This window comes from Schistocerca serialis, chromosome 6 (assembly GCF_023864345.2).
Source record: "Schistocerca serialis cubense isolate TAMUIC-IGC-003099 chromosome 6, iqSchSeri2.2, whole genome shotgun sequence".
Classification (NCBI taxonomy): domain Eukaryota; kingdom Metazoa; phylum Arthropoda; class Insecta; order Orthoptera; family Acrididae; genus Schistocerca; species Schistocerca serialis.
This window is the reverse complement of record NC_064643.1, coordinates 273,913,934-273,926,544: the sequence shown is the minus strand read 5'-3', so window position 1 is coordinate 273,926,544 and position 12,611 is coordinate 273,913,934. Positions and strand designations below refer to the sequence as shown.

Below are 12,611 nucleotides of genomic sequence, written 5' to 3'. Positions count from 1 at the left end.
TCATCCAGGTGGGTGCCACGAATGCTGACGGACGACCACATGGCTGCCCGTGTGGCATGTTACCAAGCAATGTTGACGCACAACGACAGCATGAATGGGATTTTCTTTTGGTCGGTTGTGACAATGGATGAGACGTGGATGCCATTTTTCAATCCAGAAACAATGTGCCAGTCAGCTCAATGGAAGCACACAGATTCACCGCCACCAACAAAATTTCGGGTAACCGCCAGTGCTGAAAAAATGATGGTGTCCATGTTCTGGGACAGCGAGGGCATAATCCTTACCCATTGCGTTCCAAAGGGCACTATGGTAACAGGTGCATCCTACGAAATTCCTTCCTGCACTGCAACAAAAACGTCCAGGAAGGGCTGCGCGTGTGCTGTTTCACCAAGACAACGCACCTGCACATCGAGCTAACGTTACACAACAGTTTCTTCGTGATAACAACTTTGAAGTGATTCCTCATGCTTCCTACTCACCTGACCTGGCTCCTAGTGACTTTTGGCTTTTTCCAACAATGGGAGACACTCTCTGTGGCCGCACATTCACCAGCCGTGCTGCTATTGCCTCAGCGATTTTGCAGTGGTCAAAACAGACTCCTAAAGAAGCCTTTGCTGCTGCCATGGAATCATGGCATCAGCGTTGTGAAAAATGTGTACGTCTGCAGGGCGATTACGTCAAGAAGTAACACCAGTTTCATCGATTTCGGGGAGAGTAGTTAATTAGAAAAAAAAATCGGAGGCCTTAGAACTTGAATGCACCTCGTAATTGATCAGTTCTTAAATTCACCTTGTCACACTCAGCCAGTTCACCCACATATTGGTAAGATGAATATAACTTTCCAATGACAGTAACGACATAAAACAATACACTTTTATGTGTAAGTGCAAAATGGTTAACTTGAATAAACTGAGCAAAAAATTTGAAATCTTTTTAAAGGGTAATGTCAATTACAGCAGTCATTTCCTGCTCTAGAGTTTGTCTCTTAACTGTGCTGTAGTGTCTGAAAGATTATTCTTCATTAGCATAAGACATTAACTTACCTGCCAAATGCAATACTGTGTCATTGATGCAGACTGAACCACTACTTGATTGCTCCAGAAACAGATTTTGTACAGTTTTGTCAGTTGAAAAAATATAAAGTGTCAAAGGCTTTGGTCTATGGAACAGAGAATTGTGAATAACATTTAAGTAAAAATTATGAATGTAAGATGACAATTATAACAACAATAACAATAATAATAATATTAATAATAATACTGATTGAATGTTGAATAATCAAATACAATTCCTATAAATAACACAGTTTCAGGAAATCATGCAGATTATTCTTCTGAATACACCAGTAAACAAATTACAAACTAAACATTTGTGTGGAACAATAAATTTTACATTTTAATGCATTTTATATTTGTCAATATACAAATAAGTGTTACAAATATTTTTATTATCATGAGATCACTGATGAATTACTGAAAACTTTGGGCTTGATATACTTACAAAGCACTTTTCATAAACATATAATACTCATCTAGGGAGAAAAATGTATTTTCAATAAAAAAATTTTTATGTGAGCTTTTAACTTGCTAGTAGGGAGAGTTTTGGTAGGGCATCGGTTAGCTTCAGCCCAGCATGAAGTGCATTTTTTTCATATAAAACTGTTCTGTGGCAATTTACGTAGTATCTGAACTTCTAGCATCATGCTGATGAAGGTCGCAGTTAAATTTTGGATTTATTGTTTCCACAAGCAATATTATTTTCAATGTAAATACACGTACAATGGCACACACACCTAATTTTGAAAGCAGTTTCTGACATTATTTTCTAGGTTTGGCATCACAAATAATTCTGATAAGATTTTTCTATAGTATTAATAATGAGATTATATTGGTTTATGTTGATGAGCCCCGTGTTTCTATTACATAGTTTAAATTTGACAAAAATAATGAATAATAAGCAGTTTTTAGTGCACACACATTATTACAATATTTGCTAATCACATTTATGGCAAACATGTTTTATGACAGCCTACAGACTATGGAATCTGTATGTATGCCCCATTTGAGGTTGTTACACCTAGTTTCAGATAAATATTTGCACATATTTTTGTATTACTACATCGGATTTAACAAAAAATCCTTTTCACCCAGAGCATATTGCTATATGTGTAGATACAACTGTCTTGATCTGGCAGTGAAAGATAAAAGATACACTTATATTTTATGACTCTCGCCCCCACCTCCCCCCCCCCCCCCCCCCCCCGCCACACACACACACACACACACACACACACCTTTTAGGTTAAATTTATTTGTTAGATGCTTTTCAGGGTGACTGCATTTTATCCCTGAACAGTTAACTGTTCTACTGCAAATAAACATGACCCAGATAGGGGCTGCCGGCTTCAGCAGTATGGAAATTCAAGTCTTGTAGGAAAGAAATGCTGCTAATTATCGAATCTGTGATGTAACTGTCAATTGTAAGAAATAAAAGCTCATTTGTGTCATTTGTGATTTCAGTTTTCATATACATAATTCCAGTCACTAACCAGAAACTTTCAATGTTCGTTGTTACAAGAGATGCATATGGGAAGATTTTATGATATTACCTATGGTTTTCCATGAACTATCAAGCTCACATCTTGCAGTGATTCTAGTATGTTGACAAGCTCACACCATAAATGTTTCACACTCATACAAGCCACTTATTGTAGTGGGTGTGTCTCTCTCTCTCTCTCTCGCCTTCTGTGTGTGTGTGTGTGTGTGTGTGTGTGTGTGTGTGTGTGTGCTTAAGTGGGGGCTTCATAGTAACATATGATTACAGGTATTATACTTATTACTACCTAATAAAAATGTACAGGACTTGACTTATAGTATCCTGCCACTACATGTATGTTGATACACTTATGGAAACTTGCATTTTCAATTCTACCTTCATTGCAAAATATTCCTTGCACTCCTCAAAGAGGTTCTAGACCACAGGAGACACACATGCAACATATGAGCTAATTGCTGCTCATTTTGTTTGATTCACAGTGATAAGAATCAATTTGTGACCTTGTAGGTGCATCAATTCAGTTATGCAGAACAAAGTTGCAGATGTTTCATGTAAATTTGGTTTTAGAGTAATTAAGTCACCTATAGATACCATAGTCTCTGTTGCTCAATACATTCAGCAAGTGTTTATTGACAATAGCTTTACTCAGATCTTGTTTAATTTTCCATGTGTCAATTGATAAAAACAAACACTTATAGATTCACTTTATCATTTATCTGTCTGTCTGTCTGTTTGACTATTAAAAACTTTTTTTCTCAGGAACAGGTATAGGGATCAAGTTGAAATTTATGCCACATACTAAGGACTACAGTCGTATTGTACCATTAAAAATTGAAGCTTCTAAGTCAAGGCAATCAAAAGATTTGGCCATTCATGTCACATATTTTGATACTTGCAAACTCACTCATCAAAATCTGTAGGGTACTCCCCATTTATGTGAAATTATGAAATTTGGCAAGAAGCAAGGTTTCACAGTACAACTAAAGGGAAAAATCTAAAAATTGTTAATTTGTAATTATACCACATCAAAAATATTTCTTTTGTCAGTTGTTATCCAACTTCAAATTTAAAATTAAAATATTCTGTAGAGTTTTGGAATTCCTGGGACCAATATCTTGCCAATATAAATGCCAATAATGGACAAAAATCATCAAGATTCTCGATTACTGGGATTGATTAATGGTTTACATATATAAGTAAGTTTGTATGGAACCCTCAGAGCACAAGTCGTACTCACACCTGGCTAATTTTTGTTAAATAACAAAGCCAGCAGTTGTGTTGGACATAAACCACTCCTAGACGAACATCATTTTTGTTGTATTAAGAAACTTTTAAAATCTTTCTATAGAACTGTAAGCAAATTTTTGTGTCAATAAAGAAAGGCCTAGCACAGGACTGACTAAGTTATTTGTTTCAAAGGAAACTTGCTGGCTCTTATCTTGATCCTGATAATAATTAATGACATGCTCTCACTTATAAGATTCCATACAGTACAGAGCTGACATCTAAATTTTAGTAAAGACCTCAGTTACCTAAAAAATAAAGAAGATAATGCACTTACTTTGACTTATTATTTGTTTAAAGTGAACAGGTTTTTACTTTGTGAAAACAAAAAGCAGAAATTTTTAAATCAAATGACAAATGAATCACTGAAAATTCTTGAGTTATAAGAAGACGATTAATTTTTATGACAAGTATGTGTAAAATGCATTAGTTGCAAGCTGTCTGCCATAATTTATTTGTTGTGGTATCTCATGAAACACACACACACTCACACATGGGTAGACAGACAGAAAGAAAGAGAGAGAGAGAGAGAGAGAGAATCTGTGCCTTTACATGGTGCTGGCTAAGATGCACAATGCCAAGATTGCAGTTCATTGCAGTTTGGCACATGGAAGGGGGTTGGTGAGGGGTTGCATGTGGTGGGTAGAGCCATGTATTCAGCCAGCACCATAGAGCCTCAGGTATGTCTCTGTGTGTCGGGAGGGGGGAGGGGGGGGGGGGGGGGCATGTACATGCACTAGAGTTTGAGAAAGGATTCATTCTGAAAGCCAGTAAGTTTTCTTTTTTTTTGTGTATACCTGTGAATGAACCAACACTTCTGCATTTCAGTGAGAGGTCTCCAATCATATGGTATAATTCTGGCCTTCGGATAGGATGTTTAATAGTCTTACTACTGATGAGACTGGTGACACACCAGAGAAACCAAATATTGGAGAGTAGTTTTGTTTATTCTCAGAGAAACAATATTCATGGGAAAAATGAATTTAATCTTTACTTCTTGTTATGACTGTGCCCTCCTGTAATGTTTTGTGTTCCTGGCTGGATGAGAAGAGGGTGGTATGACAGATGGGTGGCTAGTTTTTTCTCACTGCAACACAAAATGCTCACTTGGTTAAAATACACTTTATTACAGGAACAAATTGAGTACTTAACTTCAATGATGGTCCATGTCCATATCAGAACTATATACAATGACTGACATTCCCTCACAGCTAGCTAAGGTGTGAGGCAACGACTATCACTGTGGAAGACCAGAGCAGAGTGAGACGTATTGAGGTGCAATGTGAAATGAGTCCTGATGTGACGTACTGAGGTACTGAGAGCTCAGTCTATGGTGGCAGTCTATACACACGCTGCCCAGTGGGCATTACCGGCATGCTTGGTCTACTCTTTTCGTAGATGTGCTTAGTTTCTGTGCCTGCTACACAGTGTTTCCTAGTGCTGACCAGTGTGCTGACGAAGGCATACACCAGCACATTTCTGGCAGGGGGGAGAATTGTTTGGTGTTAGAGTTTGTAACTCTGAGAATAATAAATAGTTCTACATAAAAGTTGGATCTGTTTTCCATACAAGTTTTGGGGGCTCTGTCTGGAATCAACTGAATGAGTGATGACACAGTTTTGCCAACTAATCTACAATGTTTATGACAAACTTTTCTGATTACCATCTTGCTGCAACAATGTAACAATGTGTAATTGGACTGCTTTTGGATCTACAACAAGAATTCATATGCTAACCATGGCTAGCAATAGCAGAGTGACACAAGGAGAAATTTTAAACACTCGGCAAAAGGAGAAATAGCCAACGAAGAAAAAAAATCTAGAAATGGCAGTGCTAGAAAAAATCAAAAAAGTAAATAAAAATATAATCTGTGCCCCAAGTACAAAGATTAAATCCTACATAGGTTAATTTTCAGAACAGCTCCAGATGACAGAAGAAATTGGAAAAGTCTGAAGGAATTTTCTGATTTTATTTTTCAGTCAACAGCTGTTGAACTTGAAGCTAACTAGTCATTTATTGAAGCATCATTTTCAGAAGCAGAGTTGGGAGTGTTCTGCAATACATTGGCTATAAGTAGTGGGTAAAAAACACAAAATGACTCCACCCCATTATGACATTATGTGTTATCATTGTGGCAAGCATAGTCACATTCAAGATGCCTGCTTAAAAAAGGCAAGTCCAGCATGCACTTTGCATGTTCTCAAAAGTCTCAGTTCATGAATGTTAATGCAATTTTTTCCAAGCCCAGTAGTGGTTCTAGTATTACACAGTGCAAATCAGGTGCAACAGTGATGAAGTCGCGCAGTTTTTCCATTCAGCATCAAGCCAATAAGTTGTTTCTCACTCTGCAGATTAGCAATATGCATGCATTTGGACATTGGTGGATCAGTGAATGCGTTGAACAGAAGCACTTATGAACTGTTAGGCAAGCCTAAGCTATATAAGTCACAGGCAAGTCCTGTTTATGGTGGATATGACATTCCTGTGTTAGGTATTTGCAGCCTACATGCCACTTTTCATAACATTACCAAGATAGTTTCATCCACAGTTTTGTGCACTTGTGCCAGTGAAAATATTTTTGGCATGGATTATTTTAATTTGTTTGGTTTGCACATTCAAGACAATATTCTCTTTGCAAACTCCTGTGTGCCTAATGGACAGGGTAGCCGAACTTTGTGAGGAATATAGTGACAGTTTCCAAATTCTGAGGCTCACTTTCTATGAAAAACAATGTGCAACCACAGGTTTGCCAAGCACAGCTCATCCCTCATGCTATCAGAGATCAGGTGGCACAAAAACTCTTATCTTGGTAGGACAATGGTATGATTTCCCCTGTAGCAGCCACTCAGTGGGCATCACCTTCAGACAGGTTACACTATGTGCAGATTTCAGGGCAGTAGTAAATCTGCAGACTATGATTGACTCTTTTCCTTTGCCTTGGTCAGAGGAACTAATGGACAAACTTGGTGTAGGCAGCTTACTTTCCAAGACTGATCTTTGTGATGTATATTTGCAGCTTCCTTTGGATGTACAGTCACATCAAGTTTTTGAGATCAACACCAACATGGGGTTATTTAAGTTTTTGGGGTTGCCCTTTGGCAGTGTGTGTACACCTGCAATTTTTCCAGTTTTGTTTGTCATAGTTGACTCTGCTACCATTCTTTTTTGTTTGAACTATTTGGATGACTTAGTTGTTCAGATCATAATCTTGATGGACATCTTGCCAATCCCAGTAAATCGTCTCAAGTGTTGTAATAAAAGACAAGTAGGTACTCCATCTTCCAGACTGTTATTTAGGATGTGTGATCAACAGTCAAGATATCCACCCTTTGCAGTCACAATTAATGTCGCAGCTCCTAGATACATTGGCTAGACTCTGAAGTGTCAGGTTGCATTTTGGAAACTGAATCATGCTTTTCTGAGTGACCATTGTTTGGTAAATTTTGATACCACTAAGCCAGTCGTGCTTGGCTTGATGCATCCTCTTATGGGATTGGTGCTGTTCTCCCTCACAATGTTGGATAACTGGTCATGCTAACTGCCTTCACATCCAAACTCTTCGACAAAGTACTGTGCAACTACTCACAAATTGAGAAGGAAGTTCATGCAAAAGTTGCAGTGCTGTCTCTGCTGCTCTCAAATTACCAATACAAAATTTTGTACAGGCCCACAGCTAACCATTTGAAGACAGGCATGCTCTCTCACTTACCAGTCAGTATCAACTTGCCATTTGACACATTAGAGGTTCTTGTTTCCACATTGATGTTCAGGATGATGAAACACTTGACAGTTTTTCTACTGACTGCTGACAGATTACTGAGGCAGTGGCTGTGGGCCCCATTCTCAAGCTTCTGTTGCAGTAACTCCATACCAGTTGGCCACTTTCAATTAAGTAGATCAGTGATCTGGTTGTACATTGTTATTTTACTCTTTGGGAGAACTTATCTGTCCATCAGGGTGTTATGTACAGAAAATGATCTATAATGTGTGGTTATACCACATTTGCTTCAGAAGGAAATTCTTTACTTTCTCCATCAAGGATTTTGGGGCATTGGACACACAGAGCAGCACACCCACCACCATTGTACATAGGTCAGCATATTCATTCAAATGGAACAATTGACTTCACAATGTTTGGCATGTGTGGAACACCAGGCTGCTCTGCCACAGACGTTTTCTGATTGGTCCAAGCCCAGTGCCCTTTGACAGCATCTGCTCATAGACTTTGTTTGTCCCTTCTGGAATTCCCATCAGCTTATTGATGTAGATGCCTTTAACAAGTTTCTGTTTGTAGCACCCATGCAATCCACCTCAACATCGAGTACTGCAAAGAATCTGACAATTATTTTTTGCATCGAAGGTCTACCAGAGCTGTTGGTTTTGGACAATGACCCCAGTTTACATCAGCAGAAGTTTAACAGTCTTCTGACACAAACGGCATTAAGCATGTGATGACAGCACCATTCCACCCTCAATCCATGATGATGTGTGTAATGGTCGCCTAGTCGTAGATACTGCTATAATCACACTATTTCACTCCCATTTATGGAGCTTATTAGCACTTGATGTTAGTTTGGCCCCATTAAAATGCATTGGTAATCGCTGCTGCTTGCTGGATCGCTGCTGTGTCTCGATGCTAATGCTGGCTCTAAATCTGGTTGTCTAGGGGTAAAAAGATGAGGTCTCATGTTTTTGATGTGCTTTTGATGATAAATAATGAGCGAAACCAACAAATATTTAAACTTCAAATATTTATTACTCTGGTGGCTGTCTTAGTTCCACTGTCCACCAAAGTCAATGACAAAACAAAGTTGCACTTCTTTTACATGTTCTTTGCAATGTTTATCCACCTCAAACAATAACACACATACACACTTTACTAAAGTGACATTCAGACTCCGCTCCCTTCTTGCTGCTTGTATTTATAACCTTGTCAAAGAACTACTAAAAAGAGATATAGTTCATAAGTCACATGTACATCTGTTATTCTAATTTGTGCAGAAAAGTTATTAATTTATATCGAGTGACATAATTTAACAGGTTATTAAAATGACAGACAGATTTTTTGACTTGACAGAATAATTCTTTGTTACAAAAAGGCAGTTTTTTTAGAAGTTTGCCAATTGACTTCTCTAATTTGCATAAATAAGTAAATAACATGAATTATTAAGAATTACATTGGTTTTCGTCTAAAATAGGAGTGTTTACATGAATACTGAGTGAAAACGGTCCTAGTGAAGAAATAGGTTTCACTGGGTGATTTTTATTTAAGGAGATCCAAAATAAGTAAGTTGGCCACTATTTTTCGTACTTCATATTAATTATTTAAGATGAACTTAGTGTTTTTACATGATGACATTTGCTGTATCAGTGATCAAGTGATATTAACTTTTGTGTGGGTCAGTTATTCAGTATAATTTAATGGGTTGACTGTTTATGGAGGCATGTTATGCAATCATCGTTAACATACGCAATAACTTTTCTATAATCATAAATACTCGTTAAACTGGTTGGATTTGGAGGGTAACGCATACTTCGGTAAAGTAAAGCCTTTAATAGGTTCCGTTACATGTGGAATGCTTTGTCTGAACATTCAAGCATCATATGAAAAATTTACACACTTGCCATATGTGGGAGCAGGTGTTAGAGCTCTTCCCTTCGTCATATCATTCCCAGTCATGCAACACAGGACACTGCTTCACTTGCTACATTTTCTGCAGTGGTCTTCCATAGGGCTCTAAGTTTAATGTAAATGATACCATTCTTTTCTTTTTCAGAGTTTTTGGCAGACATAGGCACAGGGAATAAGGAGTTATCACCAAAGTCATAGGTTGCTCTTTATAGGTCTGACAGGGCCACACCAGGCTGCAGAAGTGCCAGAAGAATAAGTTTCAGTTGTGTCGGCTGTATGGTCCTGCTGTGGGTTTTTCATTTGCTGATTCAGTGTCCAGGAGGACCTTGCAGCTTCAGCCATCTTTGCCTCCATTGGGTCCCACACCACTGGCACTGGAAAGAGAACCTGCAGCTATCACCACAGCACCACCACCATTACTGTGATGCCAGCAGCTCCAGCTGAAATGGTGGGATCCCTTTGCCCTGCCAGCTTCTGATGGGCCACCATAGGTCCTCTAGTCACCATAGCGCCTGTGCCATTGGAAGATGATATTTCATTCCATGCTGGCCCAAGCTGCCAGAGTAGGCGGTCGTGCTTTTGAGGTGTGCTTGCTTGTGTGAATGAATGGTGTATGTTTCTCTTTTACTGAAGAAGGCTGTGGCCCAAAGCTTTGTGTAGGTGTCTTAATTGTGCCTATCAGTAATTTAACATATCATCTTTATGGTAAATGACAGTCTTTTCCTATTTTGTTGATATTCCCACTTGGAGATTCCGGCATTAGAGGTTCTCTCTGCGAGAACAATAAACAGTTCTATACGAAAGTTGGGACCATTTTTTCTACAAATTTAATGGCTCTGTCTGCAATCAACTATTGAGTAATGATGCTGTTTTGCTGCCTAATCTAAGATGCTTCAGACAAACTTTTCTGAGTACCATTTTGCTGCAGCAAATGTACGATGTGTAATTGGTTTGGTTTTGGATCTACAATGAGAATTCACTTCTAAGTATGGTTAGCAGTTGCAGAGCAGTGCAAAGGGAAATTTTAAACATTGTGGCAAAAGGAAAATTGAACATGTTAGGAAAAATAAAAAAAAGTGAATAAAAATATTATCTCTGTCTCAGTTACAAGCATTAAATCTCAACATTTGTTAAGTTTCAGAACAACTCCAGATAACAGAAGATATCGGAAATGATTGAGGGAATTTTGTGGTTTTAGTTTTCAGTCAGTTCTGGTGAACTTGAAGATAAGAAGTCATTTATTGAAGCAGCACTTTGAGAAGCAGAGTTGGAAGTAATCTGAAATATATTGTGTACAGATGATGCTATCAGAAATGAAATGACTACCAAACTTTGTTATTATTTACCCAACACTGACAAACTTGTGGTGAAAACTAATAATGACACAGAATGTGAAGAGAATGGTGATGATGTTGGTGATGATGAAGAGGTTGCAATCCAAATGAGTAGTGATAAAAGACTGAGTTTACTCAAAAACAAGATGGAAAAAATTTCAAATTTATGAAAAGGCGATAAAACCGAAACACAATTCTCAGCAGATTCACAAGATAAATGTAATTTTTTTTTGTTCTTTTATGGCATTCTTAAGTCATTTAGTGACAGTGATGGATATCCATTTAAAAAATGGATCATTAACAGAGAGGAAATGGAATTTTTAATGGGTTGGAGTCAGCTACTAATGCTTGTTTTCTCACACACACACACACACACACACAAATCACTTGAAAGTTTAGATGATGTTTTTATTCAGGGTAAGAAGGGTCTTACAGTGTGGATTGCACTGAAAAACATGTTGCAAGAAGAATGTGACACACAAACAAGTGCTGCAGAGATCTGCCAACTGGTGTCTTGGTGAGAGAAGAAACAGAAGAGTCTCTTCAAGAATAATTTCTTGTAATGAAAGAAGTTGCCATGCATGCTGATATTGATAATAGCTGTGATTTATGGCACAAAACTTCTGTTTTATCACAATGGAAGTGTGAAAACATTTAAGGAAGAAAGAAGCACTGCAGAAATCTTTGATGTCATGTAAAAAAAAAATAATAATGAAAGTTACAACAATGAGAATTTTGGAGACTCCAGTGAGAAAGGTGCTAAAGACTCATGTTACAGAAATACTAGAAGAGCAGCTTAGGATTCAAACAAAAAGTGTTTCAATTGTGATGCCATTGGTCACATGTTCTGTGATTGCAACCAAAAGTGTAAGGGAAAGAGATGACTTTGGACATATCACATGTGAATGCATGGCAGGAGAAGAATAATCAGAGGGTGACAATGAATGAAAACATTTTAAAGAAGAGTATTAACAATAATATATTTAATAATGTATGAATAAGTAAATGAGAGATGAAGGTGCTCATTGACTGTGGCAGTCAACTTAATTTGTTATGACAACTTGTTTATGAGATTACGAATGTTACAAATTTGCAAGACACAGATATTGTCTTGACAGGATTTGGGAAAAACTTCCATATCTCCACAGGGGTGTTTTGCAGGCATCATTGAAATTGATAATGTGAAAATTGAAACAGGTATTTATGTAGTTTCTAGAGACTATATGAATTTAGAAATGGTAGTTGGGAGTGATCTAGACCAAACAAGAACGGAGTACTAAAATGAAGCCAGAAGGGAAACTTGTGTTATATACATACATGTAGAAGATAAACCAGTGTTAGATATTGAAAGCTTAGCTAAGGTTTAGGAACTAGACTACTTAACTCCAACAAGACAAAGTCCGCTGATGTCAGAACAAAGAGTATTGTGAGAGATGAATAACTAGAATATAGCAGACCTACAAGATTTTCATCTGGAGGGAAAAAAATTGTTTACAAGCAAGTGCAGATGTGGCTTGATCAAGGAATAATACAACCAAGTTCATCTGAGAATGCTAGCCAAGTTGCAGCTGTGAAAAAAATAGAGAGTGTCACATCTGCATGCAACACAGAAAATTCAACAAAATCACAGTGAAAGATTGTTACCTGTTGCCCTTCGTAGAAGATCTTTTGCACACTAGAGCTCATGAATGGTTTTTTTCATGTTGTGTTGAAAAGGAAAGCCAAAAATGTACCTTGTTTAAGACACACTCGGGGCAATTGCAGTTTAAGAGTGTTTGATTATCAAATTCACTTGCAGTGAGCCT

At 37.7% G+C, this 12,611-nt stretch overlaps 1 protein-coding gene across 2 annotated transcripts in view; it reads right to left on the bottom strand.

The window, feature by feature from the left end:
* The window catches only part of LOC126483813 (aldehyde dehydrogenase, dimeric NADP-preferring-like), a 198,730-nt gene that overhangs the window by 12,358 nt on the left and 173,761 nt on the right, over window positions 1–12,611 (bottom strand). For both annotated transcript variants that reach the window (XM_050106999.1, XM_050107000.1), the window contains exon 9: window positions 1,044–1,159. In XM_050106999.1, coding sequence (XP_049962956.1) covers window positions 1,044–1,159 — 116 coding nt within the window. The remainder of the gene's footprint in view (window positions 1–1,043; window positions 1,160–12,611) is intronic.